The 17787-nt window shown below is 35.2% G+C and overlaps 1 protein-coding gene across 1 annotated transcript; it reads right to left on the reverse strand.

Moving 5' to 3' along the window:
* Window positions 1–1883: 1883 nt before the first annotated feature.
* On the reverse strand, window positions 1884–15454 carry LOC140152473 (constitutive coactivator of peroxisome proliferator-activated receptor gamma-like). The gene is made up of 3 exons (XM_072174796.1): window positions 15344–15454; window positions 2658–4182; window positions 1884–2324 (listed from the first exon to the last, which is right to left on the reverse strand). Exons 2-3 carry the CDS (start codon window positions 4054–4056, stop codon window positions 1984–1986), a joined length of 1740 nt encoding a protein of 579 aa, XP_072030897.1. The 5' UTR covers window positions 4057–4182; window positions 15344–15454; the 3' UTR covers window positions 1884–1983.
* Between the last annotated feature and the right edge of the window lie 2333 nt (window positions 15455–17787).

The raw sequence follows: 17787 nt of genomic DNA on the forward strand, positions 1-17787 counted from the left end.
TGTGCGTATGCATGCTTACAAGTTGAATTCAGTATTTTCCAGGTAGCGGCTAAACATTGCTGTTTTATTCTGTAGTTTTATTACTGATATCAACATAGAAATCATCGAAATTTTTGTAAGGCTGAGTGGTAATGATTAACTGACATTCCTCGTGAAATAAATGTGAATTATACGATCTTTAACTTCTTTTCATTGTTGAAAGGGATTCAATCATGTTTCAGCGTTGTTCATCACCGATTAACAACTCGCGTCCGGCGCGTCTGCGTGGTTTACTTCGCTCGGGCAGCTAAAGCTGCCCTCGCAAGTAAACCACTCAGACGACGTTGACGATCGTTCGTTAATCGGTGATGAACAACGGTGAAACATGATTGAATCTAATTTACAAGTACATGCCCTTAAGGGAGCGTTCATAAATACTTTGGTGGGGGCTGGGCAAAATGGAGGGGGTCAAAAAAAGTTTTAGGTCTTCAAAAAAAGGGACCAGAAAAGTTTGACTCCTTATAAAAGGGGGGTCACAAAAGTTTTAACCAATATTGATAAAAAAAATTGTGCGCATATAACCATAATAGGTAATTATGAAAGTCTGTTTTGATACCAAAATCGACCTTTGATTTGAACAAAATTGGTAGTATTCATGTCAAATCTTTCCCGCTCTGTGCACATTACAATTTATTGCAGCAAGACAGCATCATTCGACATACCCTTACCCTTGGATACCCTATTGTGGGTAGAGATCAGGACAAAGTGATACTGTGATGTATGTCAGATGAAAACACAATCGACCAAAATCGCCAAATATACAGCCTACAAAGATCTGGACACCTTTGCAGCAGTTAGAGCTGATTTGCTGTGATCATAATTGTTGTGTTTTGACACCGTTGTTATTTTGTATTTTGAACTCATGTTACGATGCTTACATAGCTGCATTGTGTAACTGCCAAGAACTTATTTTCTCATTGATCATAGGCCTATCCTAACATGCATTTTAGGATAAGATAATTACTATTATTATAGGCATAGGCTAAACAGCCTGAAAAAAGGTATGATGTTTCAGAAAGCTTAGTGGAGGGTCTTATTTTTAGCCGCTCATCCTTCTGAGCATTTTGACACCTTTAAAAAAATCAGTTGAAATATGATCCGGAAGTGGGTATCTCGTCGTGCTTGCGCGTGCATGGGGGTGTCTGCGGGGGATTTATTCCGGCCTGGTCTTGTTTAATCCTTCTAGTTCTACTTCCGTCTTTTCCCTCAGTCTCCTGGTAGCCCTCTTTTTCCTCAAGGTTTTTCCTTTCTGTCACTGGCGTACCAGATACCAGGGGTATAAAGACATAGACAAATGCTTTTTACCAGTCAAGTTTACACGGACATGCACATATTGTTCACACAAAACTTATTAATACTATTTTAACCCCCAATCACAGTGAATTTGACTTTGAAGGTGAATTTGGATTTGATGAAGTGCGCGCAGAGCGCGAGAAAAATTTTCAATTTTATACTTAGAGCAGTGATCATATTAAAAATGGAATATTTTCAAATCTCACAAAAATAGAGGACACTGCTTGCAAAATTGCAAATTAACATTTCCTCAAACTAGAAGACTTTACATAATGTTGACAAATAAACTCTGTGCTAATAAATTGTACATTATCAGCAACTGATTTTAAACACCTAACAAAGAGGTTGCTATAAGAACACAATTCCACAAAAAACAATATAACACAAACTGAAGGACAAACCCCTTTCTAAAAGCTGAAAAAAAGATCATATTTCAATGTGCAAATAAATTACAGGTATTTCCATATGAGTATATTAATAAGATAAGTGTGCTTGAGAATTAGTACAAATTTGACTACAAATTGGGCATGAGTCTCAATATCAGCCTGGATTTGAGCACAAGTATAAGAATATGAGTAAATGAGTACAAGTATGAATATAGAGATAAGATGAGTATAATAAGTGTGAGTATGGTTGAGTACAAGTACCAAGTCATAAATATGAGCACTTCAAGTACAACTTGCTGATTTCAATCACTGATTTCAAACCCCAACTTACCCTCAAGTTCCAAATGCTACGTGCAGTATGCAAACCAATGCACACAGCTTGAGCAATGAAAGCATCCACATCACACTCTCTCATCATGGTGTCAGGACCATTCTTCACAAAGTAATGTACCAGACAACAAAGGGCTAAGTAACGTCTTGGTAAAGTTTCAAGTAAGTAGGTTTCATCTATGTTGCAATGAAGGCATGATATTACTGCTTGTTGCCTAAGATGGAGTGTTTCATCTTCTGATTTCACCCAAATATCTTCTAAGGATGGAGTGCCACCTGCAGGTACAAACAAATATGAAATAAAAAATAATAATAATAAAAAACATTTTGTCATTCCAAATTCACTCACCTAAACAGTGAAATAAGAAAACCCTCATGTGGATGAGCAAACGAAACTGGGCAAGGAATATGATTAAGACTCACTGAAGAAAAATGGGAAGTCAAATCTGACACGAGAGTATAATAATGCAAACAATCACCTTCTCTCGAGTTTAATAATTCTGTACACTATTGAACTTTTTACTTTCTCCAGATATTTCACCATAAAAACAGCGAGAACATCAGAATAATCAAAGGAAAACAGCGGCTGTAATTTACAAGTGAACTTACCAGATAAATCTAGAGGAGTAGCAGCGACCACATCTGGGTCTTTCAAAGAATATCCAGCATAAGCATAGTACTGTTTACAGCGTTGACCCCTCACGACCAATCTTGTCCCTGAGTTGCTCCCAGCTTCAGCCTTGTCCTCAGATGGATCTGTCCCGGATCCAACACCAAATAAGACTCCATACACACGTTGCCGAATTGGTCTCAGCACAAGTGCTGCTGATGGCATATTACGATCACTGTCATCCTCAAAGGACATGTTGCAATCAGTTTCTGCACAGCGTAGAACTTTCTTTACTGAAGCCATGTGATTTCTTTTTATTATAACTTCTAGTATTTCCTGATGTCTAGCTAACGGGGCATTCTTTGCTTGCAAAAGTTCTCTTCCTTTTATACTTTGAGGATGAACATAATCCTTATGTTTGGCCGACTGTACAGCTGCTTCCTGCCGATGTGGTTGAATTGGAACATATTCATCTGTTGAGGTATAATCATGGATGACCTGTTGAAAGACACCCTGCATTCCAGGAAAACGAAACGCCTGGCCTTCAACATCGTATATCAGTCTTTCAGACAACTGATTGGTACCATGGCTTGCGAGGAAGTCTGCACAACAAGGCACAGTTGTTTGAAACTTGAGTCTTCCATCTCTAGGTATACCTGTAACCCAGTGATGAAATCTGGTTAGAGAATTTGGTGAGATGGTGTCATTACCTAGGATGCAGGCTAGCAGAGGGAGTAGTTGTCGGGAAATGCCTAGATGGCGGCATAGCACTTGCTTATTATACATCTTGACATGGAGAGTCTTGAAGTCCAATGTCTCAGAAGCAAAATAATTGTCAACATCATAGATAAGAAAATCTGAATCATGACTAAGGACTCCAAAGCACTGATGCTGTTTGTAGTATTGAAAGATCTCCTTATCAGCTTCAATCGAAGATCGGGACACTTCAGCTCCAAGAACTTTCAGTGCTTTATTCATGCATCCACTAATACAAGGAGGTATATGATAATGTCTCTTTTCCGGATGTCGACCTGTTCTCTTGATATGCTCAAAAACTTGACTGACCAATCTTCGTTCTTTCTTCCGCCTATCCAGCCAAGTAGCTCTCTTTGACTGTTCCACAACTCCATCGAATATGAACACAGGTTTAATATCAGCATTCTTTAAAGTTTCCAAGAATGCTTGGATTCGTTCAAACAGCTCCAGCCATTCTCCTCCATAAACCCATGGTATCACTGGGTTGTAGAACTTCCTCAGCAAGGCCATTCCATCAATGACAAGGACTGGTTGTCGACCATGTTGTTTGCGGTATTGGCGTGCAAGTTGATTTAAGTTTACATTGACCAATGCTTCCCCGCAGCACTGATCTACATATGCATGTAAGCCTTTGACGCCCATAGTGACAGAGAGACAAATTGTTTAGAACATTTCGAGGGTCTGTGTTTAGAGCCAAAATTCAGAGGTATTTGTAGTTATATGATCTTCGTCAAATTTCCAACTCATCATCAATGGGATATCTGCAGTCTACAGGAAAAAAATACAAAAAATCACAATAAATATTATAACAAATATCATCTAAATACTGAAAAAAAATAGTGAATTTTGCAAAGAATTAAATCATTTCACAAGCAGCTTAGTTTTGCAAAATAAAATTTCCCTGAATAAGCTATTTATTTATAAATCATTATGGACAGCAAACAACAATCATGGAAATTAATTACCAAAACAGTAGACAAAATAACACTCACACACTTTTCCCCAAATAATCTGCATTTATCGTTTACACTAACTTGACTTACACACTTCTTTGAATGAGTACACATTTATAATGTATTATGTTTATTGTGATTCCTTATAACAGCAAGCTTTGGCTCTTTTATAAAAGGCATATAATTTAATGCTTACAAGTCACATGACCACATAGTGACTGACATTACAGCTTCTAAACAGGAAGTCTGGAAAAGTGACCTTTGGCACAACGGATGGTCTTCCTATGTATTTCAATATAAACAGGAAACATGGCATGCGTGTCCAGATTTGTCAAGTAAATTTTGTTTTTGTTTTTGTGTTTTGCAACTTTGGTGTATTATTGTAACTTATGTAAGAGTTTCTGTCAATAACTTTTTATCCGTCGGTAAATACTTTCAAAATTTAATTCTTGAAAATATATGAAAAATTCATAAACTCCCAATGTTTAACTTTATAAATTTGTAGTAACTTCAATGATATTTGTTTGGTTTAATATTCCTATACAAAATGTGAGATGAGAAGATTTTATAAAATAAATTTTCTTCAGATTTTTCCTCAAATGGATTGTTACATCTGACGGTATCAGAATAGCAATGTAGGCTGCCTGGAAAATCATTTAAGTTCCAGTGTTAGATTTTGATCAAAAAATGCTGATTTAAGAAATAATTTTCTCCAAATTTTGCACCCAAAGTAATGCACAACTTTAGGTACACTTTTGAGTGCAAATTTCACTGAGACATGGTCTTACTGGAAGTCTGTGCACCATCTTACTTGCTTTCCTAATCAAATGAGTCAAGTTTTCTATTTGTGTGGGGGTGGGTGTGGTGTGGGTTTGGGTGTGTGGGGTGTGTGTGTGGGGGGTGTGTGTGTGTGTTAAAAGCATTTCTATGGAGAAGTACTATAAATTTCCAAAAGTTGGAATGTCACCAGTTTCCACATTAAAAATTTACAACAACTGTACATGAAGCACACAGACTGACAGATATTTTCAATTTTACATAAAATACACTAGTGCAGTGCTAGTACAAGTTTAAAATTTCCTAAATTTGGATAAAAATATAAGTATACAAAAATATAGGCAGGGTTAAAAAAAAAAAAGGAAATATAGGGCTGCTTGAAGCCCTGCATTGACTCTGACACTCTTTTAATAAGTTGAACCACCTTTTCTTGAAAATGTACTTCACTCGTATTCTGCAATAAGTTAAAGAATATATGGCATTGCCTTGAAGGGAAAGGTTTGCAGCTATGCAGCAGCTCATAAATAGAAAAACAAATACAAGAAATCCACAAGGGAGCAATGTACAAGTTTGTTAACATAGGACAAGCAAAACAAGAAGAATAAAATTTCCTTCTGTTATTCAAAGAAAAAGACCTGTAGCAATCCTGTCAACAGCATATCTCCATATTGCCCATAGACATAAAAGTCTTGATACAGAAGTATATGAACCTGTACTAACCCACAACTCTATCGCCAGCCATGCCAGCAATGTAACACACACTTGTCCAAATATTTGTGGACTGGATCAAACTTGGATTTACCCCAAACACTACCTTAGTTCAATCCAATGATTGACATGAAAATTTCACTATTAACGGTGTCAATCTTGGTTCTGCTTAATCATCCGTTAAAACGGGACAGCCCAGACTATTTGAATGTGCTATATGTGGCACTTTTATACAAGCAGACATACAATGTGGCCACACTTCTATACAACTCTGACCAACACTGTTGACACAACCAAAAGTTATACATCAGCAGGCCAAATCCAGGTATAATTAGTCACCCTGCATACAATGAGACCCTTCCTCCCAAGGCACGACATGTTTTCTTTAGTGAAAGTCACCCTAATTTAGGTATTTTTCTATAAAAATTCTGACAGAGAATGACAGGTAAAATCAAGCACCTAAAGCCTGATTAGTCTGGGATAAAGACAAAAACAAAACTCTTCTTAAGAACACTAAACTTGACTCTCAAGGGAGCCTCCCCTTTTATGACTGAGCACCAGGTAAGGCAGGTTTGACGTGAGACTAAGCGTGGGAAACTTTTTGAGATGGTCTAGTAAGATTTCCAATTGAACACATATTAATTAATAGAACTAATGAGTTCATTGTCTTATTTTTGTAAGTACAAGGTATACTTCTCATATTTCAAAAATGCACTGCACAGGTAAGGCCTTTTAATTTGTTGGTTCTTGTCTCACCCACATCATTTGCTGGAGTTGGTCTATGCAACTCCAAACCCATGTCGTTTTCAATTTCCAAGTATGGTCCATATTTTGTCCATACCCATGTTGTTTTTCATTTAGAGGTATCACTTTTTATTTAAAAGCTCTAGCAATTTATTGTGATGGTAAAATAAGTTAAGCAACATGAATCATAAAGATTTTTTGTAGCCCCTTAAAATAAAAAGTAATGCACCATTTTCCAAGAATGCGTTAAAAAGGATTACAACTGCTACCAATGTCAATTTTGCATTCGCAAACAAACACTCCCCCCTTGTCAATTCATAAAAATCTTCAGGATGAGAATCAAAATGTCATTTTATGCAGCATCATCTTAATCAGGCATGGGAATACACATTTACAAAAAAATCTGGAAAAGCTCTGGAAAACCGTGTAAAATTGGACAAAAATGCCTGAAAATGGGCTGAAAATAATGAAATTGCTGGAATTTTGACATCATAAAAAGCTGGTTTCAGCTTTTTGACTGGAAATTCTCATGCCTGCTAAATACTCTCCAAAACATGACAGAAAAGTTATAGCACAGAAAATTGTGAACATGGGGAATGTAAATACTTTCAAGAAGCCCACCTCACTTTCCAGTATTTCATAAAATCATAAAATACTTGACAATGTCAAAATATTTGAAAATGACCCAAAAATACACACAAAGGCTTTTTCAACCGAATCTGTGAATAACAGCAACACCTTGAAATAAAAAAAAATAGAACTTTGAGCTTTGGAGTATAGTGACATTGTGCGCAGTCACACATTCCTCTACAGTCTGGCAAATTTCTTTGGAAGAATTTTTAACCCGAGACCCTGAAACTGACAGAAAATCACATTCTCAGTGTTCCTGTCAGCACCTGTCAATCAATCACAGCAAGTCATCCCTGTTATTGATGTCATTTTATTTTTCTTTCTTTCACTCTATGGTAACACTACTAACCCAAACTACTTATCAAACAAATGATTACATTAATACACAGGGAGTAGTTGACTGGAATTAATTGCACACAAAAGCTTTTCTGAACGTATTTAGGTATTATGAACACCGTTATAATTTCATGCTTTTTCTTTAAAATTGTACACTGAATGCTTTTGTGTAGTAAAAATTATTGGAATATTAGTAAATACATAGATACAAGTTACTAAAGGCGGCTTTAGGTTGAATGATGCATCTATTATAGTATTATTTCAATTTTAAATACTTGATCTTTACAATGTTGGGAAATATGTTTCAGCATTGAATTGAATTACATGAGGCAAAGGTCAACTATAAAAATCAAAGGTCAATCATAAATGCATTTTCTGATAAAAAAAAATAATGAATCTATAAACTACAGCAGCCAGATATCAACAAGATCTGTCTCACTTTGTTGTTTTTGCTATAAACCATTATCTTTGAGAAGATTGTCCGATGACCTCACCATAAGAATCCACAGGTTGTTTTGATGTATAAGAATTATCATGAAAGAGAAAGATTTTAGCTATTTAAAGGTCGGTGACCTTGACAGCCTCATCCTCCATTTTTATTCATCAAAACTGAGATTTTGATATCAAAAGAAAGCTCATATATTTCTCATTACCCCAGTGAAGTTTAATGCCCGAGATGTGTTTCATTTAAATGGTGTAAACAAAAACGTAGTGATTTGTGGTTACTATGCCGGAAGTGTATTTCTTATGGGGTATATATAATTGTTATACACGTTTCAGTTTCTCATATCAAAACTGCTCCAGCAATGCAACTACAATTGTTTTAATTGTAGGCCTCAATATTAGATAGAAAATAGAACAAGAAAAAAGGACCATGCCTCTTTAAGACAATTTGTCTACAGTAGTGGAGGAGCTTTGGGTTGAAATTTTCCAGGAACACCATCATCAGACAACTATTACAATTTAAGTAATCATAGGAAACTGAGACTCTCAAGATTCCAAAGTTATTTTCATAGTACTGTTTCACAAGAAAGTGGGTAATGGGCAATCCAACAGACAAGGACACAAAACACATGAAGAATCAATACCGGTACATGATTATACAAGAGGATACCTAGAATATACAAACAACTGCAAAGAAAAAAAAGCAAAGTAAACAAACTCGATGTGGGTAAACAAGTAAGATACTGACTTAGACTAGACTGTACACAGAGGGGACAAAAAACAACTAATGTAGGCACAGAAGTAGGTAAAGTTTGATGTAAAGTAGGTAATGGGGATAAACTGTTAATTCTTTCTTAAAGTTTGATGGCCAATTTCACAATTCTTTTAATATTTACAACAAGAAGGCCAAGAAGTCAATGATTAACTCATTGATCTTACTAGCCTATGGGGCATTGTTATACATGTTTCTGCTCAAAACCGCTGTAGCAATGCAACTCAAAATTTGGATACGTAATTGTTAACATGATAGGCCTCAATCTAAGATAGAAAACAGAACATGAAAAATCAGACCACGCCTATATAATGCGGTTTTATACGGCCCATCATTTATACCCATTCTTAGCCTTATTTGCTGTACAATTAATACGGATTTAAAATTGCTATTGCCATTGCTGTTGGTAACAATCATACATGTTCATTCTGAAACTACATATTTAGTAACCTAAAACATCAACATAAAAATCATTTATGAAACAACATGTTATACCACAAGAAAACAGTGAAAAAGATACTGTAGTTCAAAAACAAATGTCATAATTCATGTTTTGCTCAAAATTACTATACTTTTTACTGTCTACTGAAGATAAGAATACGTTTACTGTCTACTGAAGATAGGAAATATTCTGTCTACTGACAATAGGAAATATTTTGTTGTCTACTAATGATAGGATATTTTTACCGTCTACTGACGTTAGGAAAACTGTTTAGAAAAAGAGCAAGATACTTAGGTACCGGTACACCAACTTGACATGGGGAAACAAGTAAAATACAGACTAGATGGTATGCAGATTGCAGAGGGGAACAAAAGTAGGTAAAGTTAGAAAAATACCAGCTTCAAGGCCCACATAAGTGCTAAACCTGCAAAAACAACATGGATCAATGGGAATACAAAAGTGCACTAGAACAAGTGATGAAAATCACAGTGCACATACAAGAAGACATAATAAACCAAACAACAATTGTAGGCACAAAAACAGGCAAAGTTCGATGACCAAAAATTGCCAATTCCAGAGCCACAGAAGTGTCAGGAAAACAAAAGGACACTGGAAGTGATGAAAATCACTGTACACAGAGCAGAAAAAACAAAACCAAACAACCAATGGTTCAAGCAGATAGAAAACAAAATATTAAATCAAACAGCAAAAACAACATGCTGTAGTTTAAACACAAATCCAAGTCAAAAACTGAAGGCAAGTTCAAATATAATTTAGTAGCAAACTTGATTTTAAAATAATTTTCCTGAAGAGCAGTATATATCTGCTCAAAACGTTGAATGTTTTTTGTCTGTTTGATTTTGTTTGTCTGCTATGTGCACAGTGATTTTACATTTGCTGTTTTTGTACTCCCACCCCCGTGTACCATCTAGTCTGTATTTTACTTGTTTCCCCAGTTGGTGTACCTTGCTCTTTTTCTTTCCAGTTGTTCATATTCAAGGTATCCTCTTGTATCATTTATTGATTGATCCTTGATGTGTTTTGTGTATTCGTCCGTTGAATTCACCATTGCCCACTTTTTCCACTTTTTTTGAAAACTGTTTACTGAAGATAGGAAATATTTTTACTGTCTTCTGAAGATAGGGAATATTTCTGTCTACTGAAGATAGGAAAATGTTATTGTCTACTGGATGAGATATAAAATTCTACTCTGACTGTGTCTACAGAAGCTAGGAAATATTTTTACTGCCATTGAAAATAGGTAAAATGTTTACTGTCAGAAGATAGGAAATAGTTTTTACTATCTACTGAAGATAGGAAATATTTCTACTGTCTACTGAAGATAGGAAATATTTTTACTTTCTACTGAATATAGGGCATTTTACTACCTACTAAAGATAGGAAATATTTCTGTCTACTGAAGATAGGAAATATTTTTACTGTCTACTGAATTAATATAGTGATATTTTACTGTCTATTAAAGATAGGAAAATGTTACTGTCTACTGAAGATAGGGACATTTTACTGTCTACTGAAGATAAGAAAATGTTACTGTCTACTGAAGATAGGAACATTTGACTGTCTACTGAAGATAGGACAATGTTACTGTCTACTAATTTCTACTGTCTACTGAATATAGCAACAATTTAATGTCTACTGAACATAGTGGAATTTTACTGTCTATTGAAGATAGGGAAATGTTTACTGTCTACTGAATATAGTGACATTTTACTGTCTACTGAAGATAGGAACATTTTACTGTCTACTAAAGATCAGAAATATTTCTGTCTACTGAAGATAGGAAATATTTTACTGCCTACTGAATATGGGGGCATTTTACTACCTACTAAAGATAGGAAATATTTCTGTCTACTGAAGATAGGAAATATTTTTACTGTCTACTGAATTAATATAGTGATATTTTACTGTCTATTAAAGATAGGAAAACGTTACTGTCTACTGAAGATAGGGACATTTTACTGTCTACTGGAGATAGGGACATTTTACTGTCTACTGAAGATAAGAAAATGTTACTGTCTACTGAAGATAGGAACATTTGACTGTCTACTGAAGATAGGAAAATGTTACTGTCTACTAATTTCTACTGTCTACTGAAGATAGCAACAATTTTAATGTCTACTGAACATAGTGGAATTTTACTGTCTATTGAAGATAGGGAAATTTTTACTGTCTACTGAATATAGTGACATTTTACTGTCTACTGAAGATAGGAACATTTTACTGTCTACTAAAGATCAGAAATATTTCTGTCTACTGAAGATAGGAAATATTTTACTGCCTACTGAATATGGGGACATTTTACTGTCTATTGAAGATAAGAAAATGTTACCATCCTCTGAAGATAGGGACATTTTACTGTCTACTGAAGATAGGAAAATGTTACTGTCTACTAAAGATAGGAAATTTCTGTCTACTGAAGATAGGAAAATTTTCACTGTCTACTGAAGATAGGTAAAATGTTTACTGTCTACTGAAGATAAGAAATATTTTTAGTGTCTACTGAAGGAAATATTTTACTGTTTACTGAAGATAAATCTATATTTTTGCTGTCACCTGAAAGAAGCAGAATATCTTTGCTTTGTACATGTACTGAAAATATGAAACATCTATCAGCATTTCTGAACGTAGTACTATGTTTGCTGACTAGTGAAGATTCCTGTTAGTGTTAGGTCATTTCCACATCAAAGGCTGTGGTATGAACGTTTTGACAGTAGGCCTATTTTTGTGGGACATGAGAGCACATCAGACATATCAAATTGCATTCTGAATACGAGGAATGTCATTCTGATATTATTGATAACAAATAATTTAGATTTTTTGAAATTTGTGATTTAATACAAATTTTATGACAAATTATTAAAATTTGATATTTTTTTTAATTTTTGATATTTAATGTATTTAGGGTAATCAGGTACAGTACCGTACCCAAAATTGCAACAAAAATTTTTTCTCGGTTTTGGAGTGTCCCTGGCTTTAATGATTTTTAATGATTTCAAAATGCATTGAATTGTATCCATTTTGCAATCATTGGTAGAGTATGAAATGAACACAAATGAACACTTTGCATATTTAAAAAAAAAAAAAAAAAAAAATTGTTCAACCATGAATGATTCTAGCATTTAGCTCTGGGTCCAGGGACATTCCAAAACAAAAACAAAACAAACAACAACAAAAACGGTGACCCGATGCTGGCTCTCTTACCCCAGTAGCGAAATCTTGGTCGGGTACACGAAAACCCGACCAAAATGCCTGCCTCAATTTCAAGCCTCGAATTTCGTTATTTTTAGGGCAGGCCAACTTGGCCTTGGCTATTTAACATTTTAGGGGGCACCGAGGCCATCATGCCAGGGCACCAAGGCGAAGCAAATTTCGTTATTTTTAGGGCAGGCCAACTTGGCCTAGGCTATTTAACATTTTAGGGGGCACCGAGGCCATGATTTATTTATTTCATATATTTATTCGTTCATCCATCCATCCACCATTATTTCTTCTTTCTTTCTATATTTCATGATTCATTCATTTATTTATATATATATTTATTTATTTATTTATTTCATGATTCATTCAGTGAAATATGAGTATGTAAATAAACAGAAACAAACACCTGGGAGGTGCAGTGATACAGTCAAACTTTTACCTGTTATTAGAATGATAATACAGCTTCAATTTCCATATTCGATCCAGGTTCGTTATTAGAATACATTCAGGCATGAAAATGTCAGCGTTTTTATTTTCCAGCATTTTTTTTTATGTTGAAAAACACGGAAGAAAAAAAATCACGCATAAAAAATACGTAAAATAAATCTCCGATAAACAAATTGCAGGATGTCACAGGATCTCTACCTGTTGCAGAACGATCGAAAAACATATTTGCCAACCCGCTAAGGAGACACGTGTTAGGCGCTTTCGTCAGCAAGGGAACATGCCCGATGAACTTTGTTGTTTGCAGCCTGCAGCGCATTTGCTGCGCTTGTGCGGCAAAAGATCTGGCAACTCCGTTGTGATTTCGGCGGCGAGGAAGCTGGAGGAAGCGACACGTGTGATCATAATGATTGAGTGTAACCTGCGATTGTATGAAAGCTTAAGCTTTACAGTCAATTGTGATACAAAATAAAAGGGCTACTTTTAAATTGGTTCCACTTACGGAATCGAGAGCATTTTTTGTTCCCGACCGAGACTCGATCCCAAATGCTACTGGCCACTGCAAAATTAGGGCAAGGCCATTGTGGCCGCGTAAAGTTCTTGTTTTTCAGGGCATTAAGGCCAAATGAAAGGGCACCGCGGCAATGCCCGCGGTGGCCGCCGCGAAATTCGAGCACTGCTCAATTTTGAGTTTACTGTTTCCCATCCACAACAAATAACTGAGAATTGCAAAATATTTAAATTGTTTGATTTTTATTTGACATTTTCTCTGTCAGAGAAAATGACAATTAAATTACATTTATTTGCTGCTTTCTTACTTAAAAATGAAACATTAGCACATTTTTGTAAAATGGCCCTTCGTGCTCAAAAATTTAGCCATTGTCATTGACAATGCTGGGACACAAAATTTGGGACATTCAAGCGAGCATACTTTTCCTCATAACATTGCCAATTATAGGCCTCCATACATGATTGACCCCTCATTTTTTAAGTTTAATGAGTCTCTTTTTAATGAAAGCAATTTTAGATCTGAATTTATTAAATTTCAAAATTTTATGAACATGCCTACTGTTGTCTGTTGATATTTAATGTGACAACTCGTTTCAAAGTATTAAAATAAAGAAAATAATAAGTAATTAATAATTTACAATTAAATTTTACTTTGTGTCTTTATTAAAATCTTTAAAAAGTTACAATGAATGAAGAAGAAGAAAAAATAATTATAATAATATTAATAATTCTTTTTTGTTTATTCTTGTTTTTAGTACGGACAGTAATAATAAATAAGGAGCGATTGCCGAATAGGGTGCAACTCTACTAGTCTTATTACAAGACTGCCCCACCCCAACCCTAACCCTAAACTCCGTAAACGAGGACTGGACTCAAGTCTAGCAAGTTGCACCCTCATGCCCTATTCGGTAATCGTACCATAAATAATAATAATTGAATAATTAATATGGATTCTCCTAGCTTCTTCGGTAAGCGGAGTCTTCCAGCCACTGGAGGCGGAACCCTAACCCTATAAAGTTCCTAACCATTCCCTAACCCTATCCCCAACCTTAACTAACCCTAAAGTTTAACCCTAACCCTAAATTCTGCCAGATTCTCCTTGATTGTCCTAGTCTAGTAGAGTTGGTATACATCATCTGCTTTACTTTAGTTCATCATGACTGACATGAGTTTAATTTAGGTATCCCAGGCAAACCTTAGTTAACACATTTGCTAGTCAGCGAAATTCGCCGAGACCGGGGCCCAAACACAATGCATATTTACATAGAAATTTGAATTTTTTTTGAGAATAGGTCGGTGAAGGAAACCTACATAAATATGTTTTACTTGACCCAAATATATGATTATTTATGGTGATAATCAAGTCGCACATGGAATTTTAGAGGATTTTGATAGCAGTTCCATTAAAAAAAGCTGCTATCGCCATGAGACTAAGATCTAGAAACACCCCGAAATGCCGTTTTGGGGAATTTTGCTAGCTGAATCTTTTGATGAAAGTCAATCTTTGACAAGATGTAACTTTGCTGCGGAAAGTACTATGAAAAAAAGGTTTTCAGTGTTGGCTTTGTTTACTCAAGGGCTTTAATTTGATATATAAAATGATGCAGTTTGATGGCAAATTTGAATTCACCTAGCATACCTATTTAATTTATAGTACGGTACCTATCTTGAGAACGGCTCCGACTGGAATAAAGTACGGTACCGGTACCGTACTTTTGTACGAAACGTCAGTATATATTTTTATGTCAATAAACATCGTCGAACACCACCAAATTCTTCAATCTACTATTAACTTCCGGCTGGAATACATGGATTTACCTGATGCATGGATGATTGCAATGCTTCCAAATTTTGCACCATTTTTTAAGCTTACCATGAAAGTGACATGTCTTACGTGAATTATGCGCAAAATTAAACCAATAATTGTTCACAGAAAGATAAACAACATACCGTTTTGACGTTCTGTGGCATTGAAAGTATGTTTTCTTCAACCGAAAACCTAAAATTAACCACAATATTGTACCAAATGAACACCGTAAGATCCACACAAGCTGCAGGAAGCAGACGACCTTTGCGCTGGTTCAAAGGTCATACGTGTAGTCTATATTTCCAGTCGTGTCGCACCATGCAAAACAAAGTGATGAAATTTATTTTGTTGGCGAACACACGCTTGAGTCCTGGTGGGACCAAGCTGAAGCAAAATGCTAATGCCAAGCTGAGCAGCTTATAAGCATGCTGGCCTGTATGAAAAGAAAGAAAAAGAATTGAAGAAAAAGATCACACCAAATGTTATAGGCCTACTATGCCATAGTCGATTTTTGATAAATAAACATATGTTATATTATTCATGCAGGATGAACGCAGTTAGTTGAACTCGATATTATAATATCCACGTCAACTATAGTTTTGAAATTTTAACATTAAACATTTAATATCATTATTATTATCTGAAATTCTCATATTTTACAATTTTTCAAAATGTTGACGTATTAGGACGTGTTGTTGTTTCTAAGAAAAAAAATACACTTAATTAATATATTTTTAAAAGAATGTTGCAAATAATAAGCATGTCCACGATTCTCATTATTTTGTGACGTTTTTTCTGCCCAAACTAATAGCTATAGACTGTGAAAGTGCATTTGACTCGATCACACACCTGGTAATATTAAGTTAATGCTATTATGTTTTATTACAAAATGGGAGTTGTTTAAATGGGTAGGTTTTCATTTAAAATGTAAATCCATTTAATTGACTTGTCAATATTTTTACTTAGCTACAGCTTAAATTGATGAAAGTATACACACCTGGCTCACCAATGTCAAGTTAACGATATTATGTTTTATACAATGTTAATTAGAATGATTTATAAGGGTAGGTTTTAATTTTAAATATAAATATATTAAATTGAATTAATTGTAATTTTTTACGTATAGCTGCAGTTTGATGAACGCTAGTTCAATATCAAACGATATTATTTCTTAAAATGTCTCACAACCGCTTAAAATTATCAAAATGTGATAAGATTTCTGTAAATATCGTAACTTTAGTGAAGATATCTGTAATTGTATAAAATTTGTCAAAGTTGCATAGAAGTATTATTACAAAAGATTAAACGCACTGTTTATTAACTAAATGTCAAAATAGTGCTTAACTTTAAACACTAAGATGTTCAGTTCATCGTGTACAATTAATACACATATAATACGTTTAATACCCAAATGATTTGATGAATTTATCATAGTGTTCAGGAGCATAGGATGTCCCCGGAGGATGTCTCAATAGAAATAGACCATGTGGATTGGGGACTTAACTTAACAAAAATCATCAACATCACTGGTCTGCTCGTCCCGAGGCTTATCTTCACGAATGACCAAAAATGGGATGAGAAGGGCGTCGCATTGTACGGCAGTGATATTGCTTGAATTTTTCGAAAAATAAATATTAGAAATAAATAAAAATAACAAATAAAAAATGTCGGTGATTTCACGTGCACTGCACCTAAGTACCAGCACACTTCAACAATTATTATTCCGCTGCCATTAGGATATATCAGAATCATTTCCGCTTCCACAAGTACAAGTCCGCAAATGCGCAGGTACTTTCAGCCGACTTCGATTGTGATTACACCCAGCAGCTCCCCATTTTACACCTGGGTTGAGTGAAACAATTGGGAATTAAGCAGTCTTGCCCAAGGACACAACACACTGGTCGTGGTGGGGACGAACCCGCAACCTTTCGATTATGAAGCTCGCGCCCAAACCATTAGGCCACTGTGCTTCTGTTTAACTGATTCACAGAGGATTTATTTCTCGACTCGATCAGTCTTACTTTGTAAAGTAACTTCTTTATTATCCTGGTCATTTGTGGGGTTGAAACTTGCATTGTATATAAATATTTTAAGCAAGGATTTTTAATTCTCATTGCACGGATTTTTATCCTCGCTTCTTAGCCCATGAGATACTTACTTACTCATCAACCTTTTGGGCTGAAATGGACATATCTCTAAATGCCAAGAAGGTATGACCACCAGAGTGGTGTCACATGAAAGAGAAAAACGTAAAGAATATAACAATATTTCCCTACCCGGGGTGATACTCATTATAAATTATAAGACCCGGGTTAATATTCGTATGGGTCCTTTTTATATCTCCAAATGCCAAGAAGGTATGGCCCCCTAAGTGGTGTCAATAATGAAAAAGGAAAAATTAAAAAATATAATAAAAATAATTTTTGGGTGTTTTCTACGTTAAATATCTCGAAAACAAAAACAAAAGTGTGACCCCGGGTGGTGTCACATGAAAGAGAAAAAGTCCGAAACGTGTGACATTAATGGTAGGCCTACCACAATGTATTGCTGAAGCCCATGGTTCAGCTATCATGCGATAACCGCTCTA

Source organism: Amphiura filiformis, chromosome 5, assembly GCF_039555335.1.
Source record: "Amphiura filiformis chromosome 5, Afil_fr2py, whole genome shotgun sequence".
NCBI lineage: Eukaryota > Metazoa > Echinodermata > Ophiuroidea > Amphilepidida > Amphiuridae > Amphiura > Amphiura filiformis.